This window comes from Eptatretus burgeri, chromosome 1 (assembly GCF_056783735.1).
Source record: "Eptatretus burgeri isolate ZD-2024b chromosome 1, Ebu_testis_v1, whole genome shotgun sequence".
In the NCBI taxonomy this organism is placed as follows: Eukaryota; Metazoa; Chordata; class Myxini; order Myxiniformes; family Myxinidae; genus Eptatretus; species Eptatretus burgeri.
Window position 1 is genome coordinate 157598735 of NC_140961.1, and position 23874 is coordinate 157622608.

Consider the following 23874-nt stretch of genomic DNA (forward strand, 5'->3'; position numbering starts at 1 on the left):
ATTATAACTTATTTACCAGTGTTGCAAATTTTCTTCAAAAATTGGGCATTCAATGGATATTTGACAAGTCTAATTTGAAGTTGTTTTGCAAATCTAGTCTTCATTCTCGTGTTGAAGGGATTTTTACTTTCCCAGTTTGTGGAATCCGATACCAGGAACATATAAAACAATGCTTTTCGTTTCATCATTTCCATTTTTTCCATGACTCAAATGAAATCAAATGTAGCTTGGAATTTGTAATGGTAATATATCTTTTTGACAGGCCAATCTTCAATTATCAGGAATCCATTGGTAATAAAATTCCGCAAACACACTCCTGAAATCACGTATTTTATCCAATAATTTAACTCAGGGAGCCTGCAATGTTGTTAAGGCAGCGATGCAAACAGAAAATTGAATATGGGTGCCACAGAATGTGATGAGTTTAGGTTGCCATCATTGAAAAAAGTTGAAAACCACTGCTTTACATCATCGTTCAGGGCAGAAAGGGCCTCCACTACCATAAATCCAGCACTGCCTTCTGCAATCAGCATGGAAAATCATTTAGAATCCATCTCATTAACAAAGAGCTTGGTCCTCAATCATCAAGGACAGAGATTGAAGCAATCACCGTGGCAGTCGTATCTAGATTGATGTTCTGTTTGCTCTTTAATTGATCAGGATATTGAATTTAAATAACAAGGTTTCATTAAGAACTAATTTTAAAATAATTCTCATTCCATAGGCGGTTTTGTTGATTTACTTAATGTCTTTGATAGGATTGTTAACAGATCTCTGATAATCTGAATTGAACATTATATATGCACTGTGTGTTCATATTTTTGGATGCAACAATGGCTGCTCATTAGGAAGTGATGAAGTCTTCTTTTCTATTATTTGGTTGTCTATGTTACAGCTGTAATATACTGATATCAGATTATGTAGATTTATGCTGCTTATGCTCTTTAAAAAAAAATTCATGGGAAACAAACTTGTTGCTATCAATGTTCATTGGTTCTGTTATTACTTATGGTAATATATGAATGGAAGGCACCATGTTCATATTTTCATAAGAATACATACACATGTAGGTCCATGAGGACTTAATACACTCCATAATGTCTAGCTCAACTGGAAAATATTCATCATCGCTAAACCAGAGATGCTATTGTCACATGTGTAATTTCGATGTTCCTGATTGTAATTGGAATGCCAGTTTTCATGTCTGTCAAACCTGATATCCAGATTTCTTACCTTTTAATCACACCGATTCAGAAGATTCTGAAAATATTATTCTTGACCTGTTTACCTCCCAGGCCAAGTGTTTGGGTAAAGAAGAACGAGCCCAGATATCAACAAAATTCGGAAAAATTCCCTATGATTCCTAACATTATAATATTGACCAATTTGTCGATCAGTTTATTAACATAGACCCGAAGAGAATTTTTTTCTAGTGTACACTTTAATTCGAGAAGTTTCCAAAAGAATATTGACTCTTGGTGATTTTCTAAATCCTCTGAACTTTCAATTTAACGAGATTGGTGTCTCTGAGACATAGCTTAAAGATACCAACACATTATTGCAGATACCTGAATATTTATTCGGATGTAAATGACGTGAGAAGGGTTTTGGAGGAATAGCAATGTATATCCAAAACACGATTGTGTATTTTCTACATGATGAGTTCGTTTAAAATGCCACCTTATGTGATTAATTATTCGATTAAATTGATGAAAAATATTCATGTTATGTGTTTAATGTGGAATGAGAATAATGAAGATGGAATCTTGAGTTTTAATGTTTTGGTGAAAATTAACAAATGCACAAAAAAACACACTCTCCTGTCTCGCTGAGAGTAATTTATGTTACATTCCTATAATTTATGTTTTACATTTAATTTATTCTCCACATGAATATTCCAGCTCTTATACTATTTGAAGAAAGTTACATTCAGCGTTAACAAGGCAGAAACTCTGTTTTTCGACAAAAATGGAGATCCTCCTGCAGTGTATGAGATTGTGAACTGGCAGAAAAACAAGGAAAGTGCCTTAGATTTCATTGGTGTTGGTGTTTTTGATTCATCTTATCCACAAGAGCAGCAGCTTCGTTTTCTTTCACGTGATATAGTTTGGAATGATGGTTCACAAAAGGCAAGTTTAAGGTTCTTAATCTGAAAATAAATTTTTGTTTGTCTCAACTTTGAATGTTATTGCATCTCTAATGTGTAAAAAATGAAAAATAAGTGACTGAGTCACAACTTGTCAAACGTATATAAATATTTTTAACTTTGTAATGAATTCTGTGTTCAAGGTTCCGAGCTCTTTGTGCAGCGATCCCTGTCAACCTGGAACACGTAAGGCTGCCCGGAAAGGAGAGCCATTATGTTGTCACGATTGCATTCCTTGCCCACAAGGGCAATTCTCCAATGAGACAGGTAAATAAACAAGGTATTGATGATCTGTAAATTAGATATTGCCTTTATGTATACCCTTGATTCACATTGGAGCAATTGCTTATGATGGAGGATTTCGTCATATTTTAGTCGCCTACTCGTTTTACTGGTGGGGACTACAGGTTTTCTCTCAATATGTCCATCCGTCAGTAAGTCCGTCGTACCTGTGTTTTTTTTTACAACTTTTTACCCATAACCTCTACCATATTCAACTGAAACTTGGTACATAGCTTTAATATGATAAGATACAGAACAGATTCGAGTTTCAGGGCGTTTCTTCAATTTTTCAGTTATGCCCTTTTTAATCTTAGAAAGTATCACAAAATATACATGGGGATAATATGTTCTCAACCTCACTGCTTTACAGCCATTGGCTGGACAGCTATCCTGACTCCACACCATTAAAATCATGCACCACCATTGCAAAAAGCAGCACAGATCGGCAGGCCTCAGGCCTTAGGCCTGGGTGTTAGTCCGTAACGCAGTGCAATGGGAATGATCCCAGGTATATAACCACAAAGCATTATATATGCACATAAGCCGTACATTTTTTTGCTTCACGCATGTACATCGGGTTATTTTTAATATGAAATCGGCGAAGCCGAGAAACAAACGAAACGTGTTGGGTGTGAGAGGTTCTTCTTCATTTTTGTTTCCAGTATCGGCTCGAGAGTGCGATAAAGCAAACTAATTTTTATCACCAGTTTGGTATCATCATTTCTTTATTGGTTTCTCATCTATAAAAGATATCAGTGAATGAAAATTGCTTTTTCTTTTATTTTGCTGAATGTACGCAGTGTGTTAGAGAGTTTCCTTTTCTTCATTTTGGAATCAGCTCGAGCATCTGTTAAAAGCAAACTAATTTTCATCTCCCAAGCATTCATTGAGCATTAAGGACCAAGTATTGCAAAGCAATTCTCGTCTTGTTTTTATGGTTAAGGCTCTTGTAAGTGAAGTAAAAATATGACAAATATTTATCCTATGAGTTATCTTTCAAGCCTGTGTTTCAAAACAAATGGTTCTATCATTTTTCTTGCAAGCAGGAATGGAAAATGTGGAAATACTAGTAAAGTGCTTGACATCATGTGTCAAAATACATGTTTATGCATAATCTCCAAGTTAAGACGTGTGGTGTGAACGCCAATGCACCTTCACGTTCACCACTCTTATTCTAGCCATCCCACTCCCTCACGCTCACATCCTAAATGACTTCAATAAGTCAAATGGGGGATCTTATATATTATTTTCGAGTTTGTGGTTTCGTGTCGCGCTATCTTCGACTTTGTTCTGCGCTCGAGTAACGTGATATTCGGCTTACATTATCTCAAAGACCATATGAGGTGCATGGTACAAAAAAAAAGTAAATAAAATGGTTCTGAAACAGTGAAATCGTATTCCACTTACTGCATTAAAGTAAAATTACTACTGATACTCTGCATCAGTTCCTTTCTCAAACACACCCACCCCAACATGTCACGCAGAGCACGGGTTATGCTAGTTACTAAATTATTTCTGGGACCACTTAAAGGTTTATTGCTGACATAATTACCTCTGCCACCGAAGGTGAAGCAGGTTAAGTTTTCACCCCTTTCTGTCTGTTTGTCTGTTTGTCTGTCTGTTTGTTTGTTTGTGTGCAGGATATCTCAAAATTTTGTGCACAGATCCGGATGAAATTTTGTGGACGGGTTTGATGTGTGACACAGACGAACTGAGTCGATTACGGTGAAGACTCGGTTCCAGATCCGACTACTAGAATTATTTCAGTGATTCTTCACCGTTGAGAGATCAGGCCAAAAACGATATATAGCACGATATCTCAAAAACCTGTGGATGGAAGCGGACGAAATTTGGTGGACAGGTTGGGTGTGTGATGAGGAAGAACTGATTCAACTTTGGTGATGGTCTTAATCTGGGTTAGGATCTGATAAGTTTTTAAAAGTACTTCTTCACCATTGAGAGATAGGGCCAAAAACGATATATGGAATGACATTTCAAAAATGTATTGGGCCCGATATGTTCTCCTCGATCAGGAATTGCATTGCGGAGATATGCACTCTACCGAATGCACTTCTATTTAGTGCTGGAATTGATTTGAATTTAACTTTAAGTAAGGAGGGATTAGCCACAACCATATAATCAGGGCAATAATATTGGAATTCTCTTGATCCTTGAGATTGTTGATGGTGTTTGCATTATTATCTCGAGTGATGACCATGGGGACCAGAAGCTGCTGGGATTGTTGTCATTCTCACTTGTGCCGGAACCATCACAGAAGTATACTAGCGATACATTACATTGTTGAGATGTCTGTGGATGAGTTGGACATTGCCCAGCCTTGTAGTTTATGACAGGAGCCCTCACATGTCATCACACTTTTCTCGTTGCCCATACGGCTCCAGCTACAAAATTCCTCACAAATACATGGACTCCCACATGGCTGTTTGCATGATTACTCTCAGTTTTGTCATGTCATAGTTTCTGGTGAAGTTATTCGTCTAGTTTTAGACAATACAGATTAGTTTGTATGATTGGGGTACAGAGTCGAGGTTTCTGGAAAAGGTAGAACACACAACAGATCAATAAGCAAAATAACAAAAGCAACAGCAGAAATACAATGGGGATTTCCAACAGCAGGGCCGAGGGAGAAAATTGACAAAGACAAACAAGGGATGCGAGTAATGATGAAGGGTATGGGAATATGCATGAGATGGACAAGATGGTTACAGAGTTAGTGGGGTTGTTTAACAGGTGAAGAAAATATCATGGCTTTGGATGGGGTATGATCGAAGATGGTAGTGAACAGCTGTCTTAAAGACCAGGTTGAAGAATAACATCAAAGAAAATGTGGAAGTTGGTTCCACAAGTGGGAACAAAGAGGAACAAACTGGTGGAAGTGAGCAGTGATTCTGGATTTTGGGAGTTTCATGAGAAAGGGAATGCTGGTGGACCTCGTGCACCCTACAGATAGCTGAGAGGGGAAGGGGCGAAGAATGGAAAGGACAGAGGGTGGAAGACCAGAAAGGAGGCAGAAGAAGACTGAGAGATTACCGGCCTGCCCAGTTTGGTAAAGTGATAGGCCAATTGACTCAACTTCATTGAGGGAGATTCCAATGATCGTGAAGGCCTTACTTTCTATGGGAGAGCAGAAGTCTTTCAAGCTGTGGATGAAAGCCTTGTAGGTGGATTGGAGTTGAGGTGTGCAAAGGAAGGACTTTGCACGATTGAAGATACCCAATCGGTGACTGGCTTTCAAAGGCCTACTTTGAAATTTGGTTAACCCAAGAAAGATTATGGCTGAGAGTAAGACCAAAGAGTTTGTGACTGAACTTCTGTCGACTAAGTCTGTCGGGTACCCTTGGCAGGGTATAACGTATGGACTTCCGGATCGTGATGACTTCGTGTCTTCCAATCATTTCTCGATTTTTTATGCGCATTTATAGATAAACACAATGCCCCAAGTTATGATCGTTTTCATATTAGATGGTGCATAAATTTCGGTAACATCAGAGTGAGCTGGTATGCTCCAAACCAGGAAGTAAATTTTATACACGCAATAACTTACGATCAAAAATGAGCAAGTTGGAGACAAAATTTAAACAATGGGTGTTTTTTTGGTACCTTTAGATGTTTTTTGTTGCTGTTTTGGTACATTTTTTTCCCCAAGAAAATGGCATCACACTGCAGACAAAGTAGTTAACTGTACATCTACTGTATCTATAATTCCAGGTGTGTGTGTGTGTGTGCGTGCGTGCGTGCGTGCGTGCGTGCGTGCGTGCGTGCGTGCGTGCCTGTGACCGCTGTTTCTCAACAACCACTGGACCGATCTCATTGAAACTTGCCAGGTATATTGCTGGGGACCTCAATATGTGCCTTTTCAAGGTTTGATATTAATCGGACAAGTGCTTCGCAAGTTATGGCCATATATTTACCAACCAATGACGTGACACGTTGCTGCGTAGGCGTGGCTGCGTAGGCCGGTGCGCGGCCGGCCGACGTTGACGTCACGGGCTGTGCCGGTTACATGGCAGCGATTGTCATGGCAAGCAAAGACAGAGGTAAACTTGATTTTAATTTGGATTATAATAATTCCAGGTGTGTGTGTGTGTGTGTGTGTGTGTGTGTGTGTGTGTGTGTGTGTGTGTGTGTGTGTGTGTGTGTGTGTGTGTGTCTGCACGCGCGCACTGTTTCTCGACAACCACTGGTCCGATCTAATTTAAACTTGCCAGGTATATTGCTGGGGACCTGAGGATGTGCCTTTTCATGGTTTGATATTAATCGGACAAGTGTTTCCACTTTATGGCAAGAGACAGAGGTTATGGTTGGGAGGGAATTAAAGGAGTGGTCACTGAAATCAGCAAGTTATGGCCATTTATTTACCAACCAATGGCATGACACGTTGCTGCGGCCATTTATTTACCAACCAATGACATGACACGTTGCTGCGTAGGCGTGGCTGTGTAGGGCAGTGCGCTGCCGGCCGACGATGATGTCATGGGCCGTGCCGGTTACCTTGCAGCGAATGTCATGGCAAGCAAAGACAGGGAGGTAAACTTGATTTTAATTTGGATTTTAATTAACTCTGTGTGTGGAAGTGTGGTTGTCACGAGAATGCGAAAGCGAAGTAATGGCCTGTGTGGTTGCCTTTTCTGGCTTGTGGTTTGATTTTTTTTTTTTTGCACATACGGCCACGCACGTAGGGCATGCACGTATGGGCATGTGAGAACGAAGGAATGGCCTGTGTGGTTGTTGTTTCTGGCATGCAGTTTGAAAGTTTTTTTGTTGTTGTTTGCACATACGGCAATGCACGTACGGGCACGTACCTATGGGCATGCACTAGTACATATAATGAGCAGGGGTACCTGGCATTGCTGGCCAACATGGGGTGACTCATCCCACCCCACACTGTCCTTTGCCACATCCCACTCCACCCTTTGAGGGATGAGTTCATCGTTTATGGCTGAAATAATGATGCTATAAATGTTTATCCTCAATACCATCTTTGATGTTGCCGGTGGTGGTCTTGGAACTCATCATCAGGAACACAACTTGGAACACAAATCAAACATTTGTCTCGATACCATTGACTAGTCACAGCACCAGGCTTAATGGCAAAGCTGTGCTGTTCACGGATTTGAGGTGTAAAATTGCATGGGCGCTAATGGTGGATAAGTAGGCCAATGGTCCTAGAATCTGAGTAAGCAGAGCATCACCTGTGGTTAATTGATTTTTGTGCTGCTTACAGAGGAGTTTGCGCATTGCGTTACTCCAAGCCCATCCCTCAGTGTACTGCAGTTAGAGTGGAGAGTGGTGGGCTCTTGACATAGCAGTCTGAATTGGAGGCTAGCTGGGCCGGTTACTTTGAGCAGCTGTACCAGGCTGATCCACCAGCAGTTGAGTTGATATCAGGGGTGTTACGATCTGTATTGCTGACCTGACCCTCCAATCACCTGTGATCCACCTTTGTTTGTGGAAAAACAGGCTGTGGTGAACCGGATAAAATTGGGTGAAGCTCCTGGGATCTGTGGCATCCATGTTGAACTTCTCAATTCTTTTGGAAATAGTGTACTCATGTTGTTGCATGCATTTCGGTGTTCTGCGTGGAACACAGGCATCATCCCAAGTAACTGGAGGAGGGGCTTTGCTGTCCCTCTCTGGAAAGGGAAGGGTGATTGCCAGGACAGCAACAACTTCCGAGGGGTGATGCTGCTCTCAGTGCCGGGCAAGGTATTTGCTCGGATAATTATTGATAGAGTTCACCACCATCTGCTTGAGCACCAGCACTCAGAGCATTCAGGCTTTACACCAAAGAGGTCAATGATTGATCGTATCCTTGCCAACTGGGTACTCACTGAACGCAAATGAGAGTTTTGGCAGGTGCTGCTTGCAGCCTGTGTTGATTTCTGCAAAGTGTTCAATTTGGTGAATAGGGATGCCCTCTGAAGGAGTCGTGGTCTTAGTGGGGTGTCAACAAAACTACTCAATCTGATGTCTAAACTATACTCTGGTACTGAGAGTGCTGTGAGAAGTAGTGCTACCATCTCCGACAAATTTCCAGTTGATCCTGGATTTCATAAGGGGTGTGTACTGACCCCCACACTTTTCAGCACTTGTAGGACTGGATTTTCGGGAGGATGTCGAAGAGATCAAGCTGTGGCACATATTTAGGAATGTCAAGATCTTTGACCTTTATTTTGCAGATGATGCAGTTATGTATGTGGAGACTGGATATCCTTTTGGGGGCACTTGTGGTGCTGAATGACGAGTCAAAGCCCCTGGGATTAGGGGGTTCCTGGGTCAAAACTAAGATCCAGGCTTTTGATGACATCTTGGATACTGCTATCTTGTCTTTACCTGTTTGTAGTGAGGATTTTGAAGTCATGGAGAGATTCACTTACTTGGCAGGAATATTCATGTCTCTGCTAGTTGTGAGCCAGAGGTCAATCGACGCCTGGGTCATGCCTCGGGAGTCTTGGATTCACTGCATCATGGGGTGTGGTGCTGTTGGTATTTGTGCAGGACGACGAAAGCCAGAGTCTTCAGGTCCTTGTTGCTTCCAGTCTTGCTCTACTGATGTGAGATTTGGCCTTTGACCAGGGATCTGAGATGTAGACAAAATGTCTTTGGTACCAGGTCCCTTCGGAGAATCATTGGCTATCACAGGATGGACTTTGTGTCCAACAAGCAGTTACTGCGAGATACTCAAATGAGATTTGTTACCTGTATAGTCTGTGAGTGTCAGCTGCGGCTGTATGGACATGTGGCTCATTTACCTGACACTGATCCTGCTCACCTCTCTCAGCTGGGATCCTCATGAGTAGAGGAGGCCAATGGACCGACAACGTGCCTCATGGTTGTAGCAGGTTGATCAGCATCTCAAGATGATGCGGATGGTCCCGGCACCCTCTTGGTGATGGCAGGACAGAGGCCCCTGGAGAGTAGCAACAGAAAGTGGTTGCAGCGACACACGTCTCTGGCAGATGCTCATACACCTGACCTGACCTGATCATGTTATGAATCGAGGGTGTGTTCAGTATCTAAGTTTCTTGGAGAGCATTTCCCAAGTGGCTTAAGTGCTCAAACAAGAGCTGCGTTGGAAATAAAGAACGATTAATAATGGAAGATGAACAGACATTGCAAAATGGGATTTTTTAAAGCTGTCGGTCAGAGATTCATTTAAATACATTGGTGGATGTATAAGAAGCAGAAGGAAGAGGAAGAGTCTATGTCGGAACTCGCATAGTTATGGGAATGAAATGTGAGAAGGGAAAAGTTTATTTTTATTTTTATTGTTATTATTATTACTTGTGCATGCCCATGTGTATATAGCCATACGTGCGTGGCTGTACGTGCAAAAAAAATAATAATTAAAAAATTTTCAAACCGCGTGCCAGAAACAACAACCACACAGGCAGTTCCTTCGCTCTCGCGTGCCCGTACATTTGTGGCCGTATGTGCGTGGCCGTACATGCGTGGCCATACGTGCAAAGAAAAAAACAAACTTTCAAACAACTACACAGGCCGTTCCTTCACTCTCGTAGACGACGACTGGATTGGGGCATTGCGTTTATGTATAAATGAGCATAAGAAATCGAGAAATTATTAGAATACAGTAAGTCATCACTATCCGGAAGTCCGTATGTTGTAACCTGTAATGGGGAATGCGGCTGAGGATCTCTTCCCCAACGGCCAGGCCTACGCAGCGACGTGTCCTGTCATTGGTAACTAAATGGCGCCCTTTCCCATCGGCCATGCCTACGCAGCAACGTGTCCTGTCATTGGTTTGGTAAATAAATGGCCATAACTTGGGAACCACTTGTCTGATTAATATCAAACCTTAAAAAGGCACATACTCAGGTCCCCAGCATTATACCTGGCAAGTTTCAATTAGATCGGACCAGTGGTTGTCGAGAAACAGCGGTCACAGACACACACACAGAAATTGCTGGAATTATAGATAGATTATTTTTTATTAGAATTTAAGACAAGAGACAGATGTTATGGTTGGGAGGGAATTAAAGGAGTGGTTGAGGTACAGTGGAGAAAATAAAAAATGAAGGTGATTCGAAAATACAACATGATCTTGAACACAGAAGGGAAGAAGGTCAGGCCTCAAGGAAACCCGATAAGAAAAGATTGGTGAATACTAACCAATTTGTACAAGTTTTAACACAAAACCGAACTAGAAATAAACAGTAAAAATGACGATCACACAGTAACAGTAAAAACGCGAAAAAAAAAAAAACAACCGGGAAACTTATCCTTGAGAAAGGCAGCAGAGCCCCTCAGGGAAACAACTAAGACTCAAGACCCGGAAGCGGAAGTCTGAATGAGGTTGCTGGAGATCAGAGATGAAGTTTTTGGAGAAGAGGAAGATTTTCATAATCAACTGTGATGATGGATTCTTTAACTTTGCTGATGATTGCGAGTAAGCTGATAGGTCTCCAGTTGAGGGGATCAGTTTTTATATCTATTCACCTCATATGTTTTCACACCTGTCTCTCTGTTTGTTGTTTGCAAAATCGAAGATTTTTCAAGTATATTGGTTTGTCGATTTTGTAATTCTGTCTGTTTGTCTGTTGGTCTGTCTGTTTGCGCCTGCAGGTCACAATTTTAAACCGATCTTCAAGAAACCTCAACACATGTTGGAGTTTGTCATAAGGAAGAAGCCGATTGTTTTTGAGGTCAAAAGGTCAAAACGTCAACAAAGGCCAAAGGTCAACAACTTAGGTGAGATTTCTGACATACTCAATTTTCATCCGATCGACTTGAAATTTGAAGAGAATTTATATTTCAGGTCACTGAATTCAACCAGCCAATTATTTTTATGGACAACATCGACCAAATAGTCAACACAGGCCAAAGGTCAACAACTTAGGTGAGATTTCTGGCATGCTCAATTTTCATCCAATTGATTTGAAATTTGAAGAGAATTTATAATTCAGGTCACTGAATTCAACCAGCCAATTATTTTTATGGACAACATCGACAAGTAGTCAACACAGGCCAAAGGTCAACAACTTAGGTGAGATTTATAAAATTCCTCCATTTTCATTTGTTTGACTTGAAATTTAAAGAGAAGTTATATTTTAGGTCAATTATTTCAACCAGCCAATTATTCTTGAGGTCAACAGCAAACAAAAGGTCAACATAGGCCCAAGGTCAACAACAAAGGTGGTATTTTTTAAATCCTCAATTTTCATCCTAGTAACTTGAAATTTGAAGAGTATTTTCATATCAGATCACTGAATTCAACCACCTATTATTTTTGATGTCAACATAAGCCAAAATGTCAATATAGGCCGAATTTCTAAAATTGATATTTTTCATCTAATTCACGTGAAATTTGAAGAGGAGTTCCATATTTTATCACGACATCATCTTATTGTTTGTTTGTATGTTTGTTTAATTTTGTGCAGGATATCTCAAAAAGTTGTAGAGGGATCCGTATGAAATTTTTTGTGGACACGTTCAGTGTTTGACATGGATGAAAAGGTTAGATATTGGTGAAGATCCGGATCCGGATCTGACTTCTAGAATTTCAAAAGTGATTCTTCACCAATGAGAGATAGGGCCAAAATGATACATAGCATGATAACTCAAAAAGTTTGTGAATGGATTTGGACAAATCTAGGTGGACACGATGGGTGTGTGACAAGGAAGAAATGATTCTATTTTGGTGAAGATCCATATCTGGATCTGGATATGAGATTTATCTCATTTAAAGGTGATTTTTCACCATTGAGAGATCGGGCTAAAAACGATATAAAGCATGACATTTCAGAAATGTATTGGACCTGATATGTTTTCGTGTATCAGGCATTGCATGTCAGAGTCATGCACGCTAGGGTGTGCCCTTATAGTTATGTAGTGCAGTGATGTTGGTGGATTTCCAAGCAGATGGAAGATAACCTACTACAAATGACAGGGTGAAAAGGGTAGAGAAAGAATGTGCAAGATCAGCAGAGCAAGATTTTTGTCACATGAGCTGATGCCGTTCGGTCCAGTGGCAAGCATTATCAGAGTATAGGGTTGAAATCAGTTTAACCACCTTCTCAGTTGCAAACGACACAGGATCAGTTGAGTATGACAGGGAAGGACAGTAACCGAGAGAGAGTGGTCGGCGACACACCATTTGGAAGCAAATACAGAATTGAGGAATTTCACTTTCTCACAAGCGGAGTCGGCAGTGATTCCATTTTAAGAGAGGGAAGGGATGGTTGGAGAGCATACTCCAGAAACAGACTTAACAAGATGTCACCAGGTTTTAGAAAAGCAACGTTAAAGTTTGAAAGTTCATCAATTTTTTTTTAATTATATTCTTTTTAAAGTCCCTTTTTATATAAGAGAATAGAAGGATTCTCCAAAGGGGAGAATGTTACATGTTGTTATATCAATGAGAAATACCCATACCTCCCCTTTTCAACTCATGCCATCAAACTAAATTAAAAAAATGTAATTATGTTCTACTTCATAAAATATTTTTTGTTGTGAATTTGGATTTAGATTCTGAGCAATGTTTCCACTGCCCAAAATACTTTTGGTCAACTGAACATGGTGATGCTTGTGTAGTCATGGCTGAAGAATTTCTGGCTTTTTCTGATCCATTGTCCATCACTCTGTTGGTAATGTTACTCATTGGAATAGTGTTGGTTGGTGGGGTTATGGTGATGATGTACACCCATCGTGAACTCCATCTGGTGAAAGCTGAAAGTTTTGAAGTGAATCTCCTTCTTCTTGTTGCATTAGGAGGATGTTTTTGCAGTACATTAGCTTTTATTGGCAAACCAACAGACAACTTGTGTAGCTTACGGGAAACTTGTCCCTGTATGTTGATCTCACTTTCGATAATTTGCCTGTTGGCAAAATGTACAAAAGGGTTCATTGCTTCCAAAGGTATTTCCATGTTGTGTAATTGGAAACAATTTTATTGTCTTGTTGCAATCAAAATCAACTTGACACTTTCAGAATAACATTGATGTGCACACAGAATAGGTTTAAGTGAAAGGCAGTGTGTTGATGAAACATTCAAGAAAAAAAATCCACGTGTATGTTTCTGTCTACAGGTTGTTGTGTTTGGGAATTTTGGGTAAGTCTGCCCCAATCCAGCTGTCCAATCGTGTTGATATTCATTATTTATATATGTGCGTGTGTGTATATATATATATATATATATATATATATATATATATATATATATATATATATATATATATATATATATATATATATATATATATATATATATATATATATATATATATATATATATATATCCCTCTTTTGCTCGATGTCTTCCTCTCTGGAGTTTTTTTTTTGTTTTTCTCTCTCTCTCTCTCTCTCTCTCTCTCTCTCTCTCTCTCTCTCTCTCTCTCTCTCTCTCTCTCTCTCTCTCTCTCTCTCTCTCTCTCTCTCTCTCTGGTTGCATCATTTTCTTGAAGAGCAGCTGTGTCGCTGATGCAGTGCTCATGTTACCAGTAAGCTGGTACTCATTTTGCCAGCATTGGAAGGATGACATGCTGAGTAAACCCACCTGGTGCATCATTTCAATGGAAGGCAAGGGCTTGAAATCAAGACCTTAAGAACTTAAGCCACATTAACCAATCACCAGGCTTCACCAGCATAATTGTTTCATGGAAGGGTATGTTGGGTGAATTTAAGGCCAACTGTCACAACTCCTCCTGAAAATGATTGGAAATTGTGTTTCCTTATTATAGTATTTACATTGAATACTATTGACAGATATGAAGCAGGTGGTTGAAGGGGTGGTGTAGAAATATATATATATATATATATATATATATATATATATATATATATATATATATATATATATATATTAATATTTTGGCACGCCTCTTTCTTTGTTCCACCATCACATTTTTGTTACTGCATGAAATGAAACAAGATGTGGCACATATACTAATGATATTATTGTCTTCCTTAGGAGGCCCCTCAAAATTCGTTTTGATGCATTTTCACAAACTCCAACGGATTCCATTCAAATTCGGTACGATTATGGCTTTTGGTCCAACTTAGGTCATCGGCTATAAATTTTTCCCATAACACTTCCGATATTCGAAAAAATCGATAAATCGATATCCCTCATGGGATTTTCCATTCAAATCCACTCAAGTTTAAGGCCTACGGTGGACGCAAATTTCCACTTTGCCCCGGGTGCTGTTTACCTCCGCTACGCCAAGCTGTTAGGGTTAGGGTTAGGGTTTGGGTTAGTGTTAGGGTTAAGGTTAGGGTTAGCCTAGGTTGTTATCACCCTAACACTAACCCTAACAGCTAACCCTAACCCTAACCGCTAACCCTAACCACTAACCCTAACCCTAACTGCAACCCCAACCCTAACTGCTAACCCTAACTGCTAACCCTAACCCTAACCGCTAACCCCTAACCGCTAACCCCTAACCGCTAACCCCTAACCGCTAACAGCTATTCAGGAAATTTGCAAGAAAACCCGGGCAACGCCAAGTTTTATTGCTAGCCCGATCAACGCCGGGCATTACTACTAGAATGTATATATATATATATATATATATATATATATATATATATATATATATATATATATATATATATATATATATATATATATAATATATATGCATATATTGTGTCCCAAAAAAATATACAATTTTTAAAATGCTTCGTTTGATCCTAAAAAAGCAGTAATTTTGTCACGAATGCTTCATTTCTTGTTGCAGAGACCCTGAAGTTTATTTTGATACCAAGCAAGCGCCAGAGAAATGCCAAGACTGACCGTACAACAACGGACAAAAATTGTTGAACTTTGGCACCAGACGAAAAGTATCATGCAGGTGCAACGTCTTTACTTGAGACTTTTCGGTATCCACTTGCACCATGCACCAAACTTTCGATCAATAAAGTGCACCATCGCAAAGTTTACCAATGTGGGAACCATCTGTGACCTTCACAAGAGTCACAGTGGTTGGAAGAGGACAGGTCGTTGTGAAGAAAATGTGGAAATGGTGAGACAGGTGGTCGTTCAGAGTCCAAAAAAAATTGATTCGACTACTTTCTGCCGAGACAAACATTCATAAGAGCACTGACAAACAGAAACGCAAACGACTAGACTTTGCAAATTGGTTCTCAGGAAAGTTCGAGGAAGATGCAGACTTCCTCACAAAACTTCACATGATGGACGAATGCCATGCTCACTTGGCTGGGGAGGTAAACAAGCAAAACTTTCGGTACTGGGGAACTGAAAATCCTGGTCATGCCTCAACTGAACGCCGGGCATTGTTCTGGTGCCTCGATCTGTTCTAAAAGTCACCATGTGGGTGGCGGTTGGTTGGTATGGGATAATTGGTCCATACTTCTTTGAAGACGACCAGGGACGCACTTTCAAGGTAAAGCAGAGGAACTATCGCGAAATGTTTCAGGAATTCTACCTGCCTGAGCTACGTACTCAGGCCCGTAGGAGAAACAACTGGATCCAGATGAGAACCCAGTGGTTCCAGCAGGATGGGGCACCGCCCCATACAGACAGGGAAACAAGGCGTTTTCTCAAGCAACATTTTGAGGGCCGCTTAATCTCCCTCTACGAAGACGTTGAGTGGCCACCGTATTCCGCTGACCTTACTCCACCAGACTTCTTCTTTGGGGGACAGGATCTATGGAAACCCGAGGCCTCAGACTCTTGATCAGCTGAAGGAAAACATCCACCGAGATATCCAGAACATTCCTCAGGAAACGTTTCCCAAAGTGATGGAGAACATGACAACGCATATGCAGGCAGTGATCGGACAATGTGGAGCCTACGTTGAACATGTGGTCAAAAAGAAAACGATTCTATACCAAAATTTAAATTTTGGTGGCAATTTTGACATTGGTACAATAAACTTCATTCTTTCAGCTTTCTATCCAGCCTTATATATTTTTTAAAAAATATATGTTATGACCATCCTCTTTGCAGATGAAAAGTTGTATATTTTTTGGGACACCCCTGGATATATATATATATATATATATATATATATATATATATATATATATATATATATATATATATATATATATATATATATATATATATATATATATATATATATATATAAATATATATATATATATATATATATATATATATATATATATATATATATATATATATATATATATATATATATATATATATATATATATATATATATATATATATATATATATATATATATATATATATATATATATATATATATATGTATATATTTTATATGACTGATACCTCCCACACTCCTCTCCAACTGAAGAAGCTGCATAAAGCAACCCCAGAAGGCTTAGACAAGGTAAGCACTTTGTTGTTTCAAACAACAATAAGTTCCCAGAGTTCCTTCACAGCTGGAAAGACATTCACAAATAGTACACACATGAGAATCTCAATGCCATACACCCACTCAGCTGACAGACCAGTTTCATCGCTTATTGGCGAATCATCAGCAACAGCAGAGACAGCAATGCATACCAATGAGGCTCCCAAACATGTACCACATGCCAACGTCAAAAGCAGTCAATATGTCTTCTATATTAATATTAGGCCGTGTGTGTGTGTGTGTGTGTGTGTGTGTGTGTGTGTGTGTGTGTGTGTGTGTGTGTGTGTGTGTGTGTGTGTGTGTGTGCGGGTGTGCATGCGTGCGTGAGTGTGTGCGCCTGCACACTCATGTGTGTTTTGGTTGTTGGTTTGGTTGAGATCTCCATATGTGGGTCTCAGAAGGTTTACCGGATCCCTCCGATGTCTCCAAGTATCAACCATCGTGTGTGTGTGTGTGTGTGTGTGTGTGTGTGTGTGTGTGTGTGTGTGTGTGTGTGTGTGTGTGTGTGTGTGTGTGTGTGTGTGTGTGTGTGTGTGTGTGTGTGTGTGTGTGTGTGTGTGTGTGTGTGTGTGTGTGTGTTTGATTGGTGCCTGCATATGTGGGTTTCAGAATGTGGAATGGAGTCCTGCAAGGGTGGGCTACACTCATCACTGGTACAACTTTGGATTATTCAGCTTCCAGGATCTTTTCAATTCATGCTTGAGGTCTTGGTGTTTCGTAATTTTCCTGATTTCTGGATGGTCGTCCAAAATTCACTGGTATTATCACCTCAATTAGCAATGCCTTCTTCTCTTTTATTCTACCTAAGTATGATATCTGGTCACATTGCTTTGTTTTCAATGTTCATGGCCGATGGGATCATGCGGTCGTACATGAGCGGTACTTCAATGTTTTCAGTGATTGCTTTTGGTTCAATTTCCCACATATTTTCTGAAACATGCATATCAAAGTTTTGTAGATGTGCCAGTGAATTGCTTTACAAACTCTGTTGTGTCGTTGTGTGTGCATTTGTTCTGACACGTTTCTTGTTTTTGTTTCATGATCAGTCAGTAAGCATCACATATCATTGTATTATCTAACCCCACCTCCAACCCTCACCTATCTTTTTTTTCCTCCTTTCCCCCACACTTTTCTCTCGTTCTGTTCCCTCCTTACTCCCACCTCCTCATAAAATGCAGCACTCCCCTTCCACTCTCTTTCTCTTTTTCTCTTTCTTTCTCTTTCTCTCTTTCTCTTTCTCTTTCTCTCTCTTTTTTACTTTCTCTCTTTCTCTCTTTCTCTTTCTCTTTTTCTTTCTCTCTCTGTTTCTTTTCCTCTCTCTCTTTCTCTTTCTTTTTCTCTCTCTTTTTTTACCCTCTCTTTTTCTCTCTGCATTTTTTCTCTCTCTTTCTCCCTCTCTCTTCCTCCCTCTCTCTTTCTTTCTCTCTCTTTTTCTCTCTTTTTCTCTCTCTCTTTCTCTCTCTCTATTTCTCTCTCTCTCTTTCTCTGTCTCTCTCTTTCTCTCTCTCTCTCTTTGTCTCTCTCTATTTCTCTCTATCTTTCTCTCTTTCTCTATCGACCTATTGGTGAAGCGAGAGGTTGTATTTGCTGGTAAGTAATAACGAAAGACCGACCCACATCTCTCAGCTCTGAATGGGTTTTGTTGATGAGGTAAGAGCTGATTGGCTATTCCCTCCATTCACATGTAAGAGATGTGGATGGTCTTTCTTTATGATTTATATGTTAATTGCTTTGAACGTTTGCACGTGGTACATGCTTGGGTGCCTCATTAGTATGCATTGCTCTCTGTGATGTCCATGATGATTCGCCAATAAGCAATGAAACCAGTCTGGCAGCTGAAGGGTTGTGTAGCATTGGGTCTCATGTGTGTACTATATGTGAACGTCTTCATAGCTGTGGAGGAACTCTGGGAATAGTTTGAATCAGCAAAGCATTTACCTTGTGTAAGCCTTCTTGGGTTGCTTTATGCAACTTCATTGGCTGGAGGAGTGATGGAGGTGTTAATTATTTGTATAATTCTAGCAACCTGGGTTTAGTAGATTAGGTTGGACCTGATTGGTTATTCCCTCTATTCAATGGTGCGAGATGTGGGTGGATCTTTCTTTATTACACACACACACACACACACACACACACACACACACACACACACACACACACACACACACACACACACACACACACACACACACGCACTACAACTGTGAAAAAACTGTTTATTAAGTGAAAAACCTGGAGGGATGAAATCTCCAAAAAAAACAATGAAACAAGGTTGGAAGGAATGATGAGGAACGAATGGCAGTACAAGGTGAGAGGGCAGTGGAGGGAGACAGCTTGGTGGATGAGGGGGGGGGCAACTTTGAGAAGGATGAGTGAGGGGGATGAAAGGTGGGAGAAAGGTGAGGGGGGAATTTTTGAGAGAGGTGAGAGGGAGGCTTGGAAGGAGAAGAGTGGGATGGTTGCTTTGAGAGTGAGAGTGAGAGTGAGGGGTGAGGGGGGTGAGTTGGCACTGAAGTTGGAAAAAAGAATGGTTGATGGAAAGCGAACATCCATAGCAAACTGTGGTTTTTAAAAGTTTTAGGTCAGAGATGCGATTTAACACAATTCTTGATGGATGCAATGAAGGCAAATTCAGAGAATGGAGAGAAGAAGCGCTGTTATAGTTGGATTTTTTAGGCAAGGAATGAAGGAGAGCTCGAAATGAGAGCAGTCTGTTAAAATAGCAGAAGAGTAGTGCATTATGAAACAGTAAGGAGTACCACATGTGTGAGAGAGGAAGATGAAGCATTATAATATCGTTTTTGTTGTTAATATTAATGTTTGAGAGAGTTCAACAGATTAGGTCATGGAAGTGTAGAAAAAAAATCGAGGAAGAAGATGAGGAGGATGTTAAGAGGAAGAAGAAGAAGCAGAATCGGGAGAAGGTGAGCATGTTGTTGTTGTTGGGTATTTTTATTTTTATTTTTTGAGATAAGAAAGAGATTAGTTGGGAGAATGGGGGATGTTTGGAAAGTGGGGAGGATGAAAATTGAAGGTAATGGGGAGGATAGAAATTGAAGGTAATGGGGAGAAAAAACAAAAAAACAAACAAAAAAAAAAACCGATCTAACATCGAGTGGAACTGGTAGGCCTCAAGCCTTGGCCAAGGCCTAGGCCTCAAACACCAGGTAAGAACGTCGACAAAAATACTCACAAAATAGCACGATTTTTGAAACAAAACCGAACTCGGAACACACAGTAACATGTAGGTGAGAAAATTAAACAGTTAAAACTGGACAAATAACGACCGGAAACTTAACTTTGAGAACGTCAGCAGGGAGCCCCGAAGGAGACCTCTCGTCGCTCAAAACCCAGAACCGGTTAACCGGTGTCTTCACACACATTGCATTTAAGCTAGACTCCAGTTTCCAGCCAGACTTTCAGACACCAGTCTATCATTATTTCTATAAGAATCCCTTAATAAGCTTAATAGATGATTCTATTCGACTGAATAAAGATTCCAGATTAATTGGAAGGCCAATCTGTTTTGGGGCACAAGGGGTATTTTACTTATCAGAATGGTACCTTCCAATAAAGTCAAGAGATATAAGTTCGTTTATAATGCAAATATATTATGAAAAATATATGCATGTTCAAGCACATTGATGTAATAATCATGTTGTGTTTGAGTGCATTTCCCATGAAATGGTTATTACAATACATTGTTCTATATTCCATAAATATTTACTTTTTTCAAGTTAATTATCAAAGTTTAATTGGCAACATTTTATTTATTTTTTATCACCCTTAAACCCATTATGCTAATGTTGGAGAAATTTGCTTCCACACCGTGAAGTTAAAGCGGATTTAGACACTGGACCCTGCCTGAATTAAGTCTTATATTGCATCTGTGGTTGCTGAGCAACCCAATGCGCCACAGAATTATTTGCGGTTTGCTGGCTTTCAGGATCACAACCACGGAACAATCACAGTATTAAAAACACCTCAACCTCCATGTAATTCAAAATAACTCCCCATGTGCAATTCAAAATACCTCAGCACTACGTGAATGCCAGGGAATTCAAAACACCTCACCAGCATGTTGTTAAAAAAACACCTCACCGCCACATTGTTAAAAAAAAACACCTCACCACCATTTTCTGATCTCCGAAAATCACACTCGGCATGTTATTCCGAAATTGAAGGTCAGGAAAGTGACTCGGCCTTATGATATCAGCCCCGACATGTTGCGTTCTTGTGCTAATGAACTGTCACCCATTCTAACTTTACCTTTCAACTGGTCACTTAAGTTTTGTAAAACTCCCTGTGTTTTGAAAAATGCATTATTATAAATATGCTTAAACATTCCCCAGTGAGTTTCCAAAATGATTATGGACCAGTCGTGCTCACATCAATCATTTTGAAATCTTTTTGAATGTCAAGTTTTGCGCAACCTGAAATCTGTTCTTCCTGCTTCACTTGACCCAATTATCAGTTTGCCTATAGCTGTAATCATTCAGTTGATGATGCTGTTTCACTCACTCACCATCATGTGTTAAAGTATCTCGATAAATGTATGCCTTCCTCTGGTCAATCCAATGTTATATTCATCGTTTACTCATGATTGCATTGCATCATCTGATAACTCACTGGTGGTGAAATTTGTAGTTTACATGACCGTTGCTGGCCTTATTCTCAACAGTGATGAAAGTAATTACCATGATCAAGTCGAAAAACTTGTCGAATGGACCGGTGTTCTCCAATCAATCTCAAACTCAACATCATAAAGTCAAAGGAAATTATTGTTGACTTCCGAAAAAACAAAACTCTCATTCCACCCTTGATTATTCTAAATGCTGAAGTTAAATTGTCATTTCTTCTAAAATTTTAGGCATATATATTTCCAATGATCTAAAAAGGTTGATAAACACCAATGGGCCATAAGAGCAATGTGCTGTGATAGTAGCATGTTTAGTTAATTTTTGAATGCAGAGGCGATTATTTTTGTTCAGCATGAAGCATGACGTGAGACTTTACACTCTACGAGTGCTGCTCGAGCTTATACCATACAACTCATTTCAGCATCAAAATGTCGTTTTATGGCTCTCCACATTAATGAAAATAATTTTATGTCTTATCTCTTTCTTATTCAATGTCATTTTCAAGCATGCACTGTCAAAGTACTTCTCATTCTCTGTGCATCACATATATAACAAACTCGTTGCCATTATCATCATCATTGTCGTTATCATTCAGGTTCTCTCCTCAACAATTACTCAAGCGCACTCAAGTCACTAAAACAAAAATATGTTGTGTCATTTTGTTTTTGCCCACAAGTGGTGTTTTTTTTACTCTGGGCTCTTGTCAGTGATCCAAGGGTGAACTATAATACTACAGTCCGTTTGGGAACTATCATTATTGAATGTACTTTGACTTCACCATTTTGGGCATTTTGTTCCTTGATATACATGATCATTTTGGCAATATTGTGCCTTTGTTTTGCTTCAAAGGCTGCCAACAAGGATTCATCTTTAAACGAGGGAAAGTTTATAATGTACAGCATGCTGTTTCTCTTAATGGTTGTGGTCGCTTTCATTCCCGCTTACATAAGCACACAAGGAAAACATACAATTATAACAGAAATGTTTGCAATCATTGCTACAGTGTTTGCATTTCTTGGATGCAGTTTTGTTCCAAAATGTTACAAAATGTACAAAAATAAAATATTATGAGATTAGGATTGATGAAATTCAGTTTCCATTTTTGTTTTTTAATGTTGTCTTTTTTACCTCCACCACCGAAGGTGAAGGAGGATATGTTTTCACCCCTCTCTATCCGTTTGGTACTTGTAAAAGTGAAGATTTTTCAAGTAGATTGGTTTGTCGATTTTGTTATTCTATCTGTCTATCTGTCTGTCGCCTGGAGATCACAATTTCAAACTGATCTTCATGAACCTTCACCATATTATAGAGTTTGTCATAAGGAAGAAGTCTATTGTTTTTGAGGTTAAAAGGTCAATAGTTCAACATCGGCCAAAGGTCAACAACTGAGGCGGTATTTCTAAAATCCTCAATTTTCATCCGATTGACATTAAATTTGAAGAGAATTTGCATATCAGGTTACTGAATTCAACCACCAATGATTTTTGAGGTAAAAGGCCAAAAGGTCAACATAGACCGAATTTCTAAAATTGACAATTTTCATCCGATTGACTTGAAATTTGAAGAGGGATTTATATTTCAGGTCACTGAATTCAACTATGCAATTCTTATTTTTAGGTCAACATAGACCAAAAGGTCAATATAGGCCAAATGTCAATGACTGTTGAGATTTATAAAATCCTCAATTTTCATCCTATTGACTTGAAATTTGAAAAAATATTTATATTTCAGGTCAATTCAATTGAACCAACTAATTAGTTTTTTAGGTCAACATGGACCAAAAGGTCAGCAAAGTAAATGCCCAATGTCAACAACTAAGGTGGTATCTCGAAAATCTTCAATATTTATCCGATTGACTTGAAATTTGAAGAAGATTTATATTTCAGGTCACTGAAGTCAAACAAACAATTATTTTTGATGTCAACATTGAACAAAAGGTGAACATAGGCCAAATGTTAACAACTTCGATGAGTTTTCTAAATGCCTCAATTTTCATCCGATTGACTTGAAGTTTGAAAATGATTTATCTCTCATATCACCAAATTCCACCACCAATTATTTTGGAGGTCCACATGGGCCAAAAGATCAATAAAGGCCAAATTTCTAAAATTGTCAATTTTCTCTAGTTAATAGTCAAGTTAAACAATTTCAACCTCAAGTTAAATGGCAAATTTGACGGTTGATACTGGAACTCATGGTTAACTGATTGGCGCCCATGGTTGTAAAGCAACATACCAGACCAAAAAGTTAATTGTGAGTGGTGGCCCCAGGTCCAGGTCTTCCGAGGAGAAACCTCCTCATAATAAACTCGGTACCCATGGCCGTAACAAACTGGAGTTCGGGAGTGTGATTTTTCGAACCCCCTGATCAACAAACTGGTGTTAAAAGTGTGAAATTTTGATCTGAAGGTTGATAGTTCTCAACATTGTCTTTACACACATTACATTTAAGCTAGACTCCT

The 23874-nt window shown here is 39.4% G+C and overlaps 1 protein-coding gene and 1 long non-coding RNA gene across 2 annotated transcripts in view; both read left to right on the forward strand.

Annotated features, from left to right (window-relative positions):
• LOC147035842 (extracellular calcium-sensing receptor-like) overlaps window positions 1–2153 on the forward strand; it is a 41858-nt gene extending 39705 nt beyond the window's left edge. The window contains exon 5 of the mRNA XM_085869717.1: window positions 1902–2153. Coding sequence (XP_085725843.1) covers window positions 1902–2153 — 252 coding nt within the window. The remainder of the gene's footprint in view (window positions 1–1901) is intronic.
• A 133-nt stretch (window positions 2154–2286) lies between these two features.
• Window positions 2287–22389, forward strand: LOC147035844 (uncharacterized). The gene is made up of 3 exons (XR_015049632.1): window positions 2287–2413; window positions 12935–13324; window positions 22009–22389. It is a non-coding gene; the product is annotated as an uncharacterized LOC147035844 (long non-coding RNA).
• Window positions 22390–23874: the final 1485 nt, after the last annotated feature.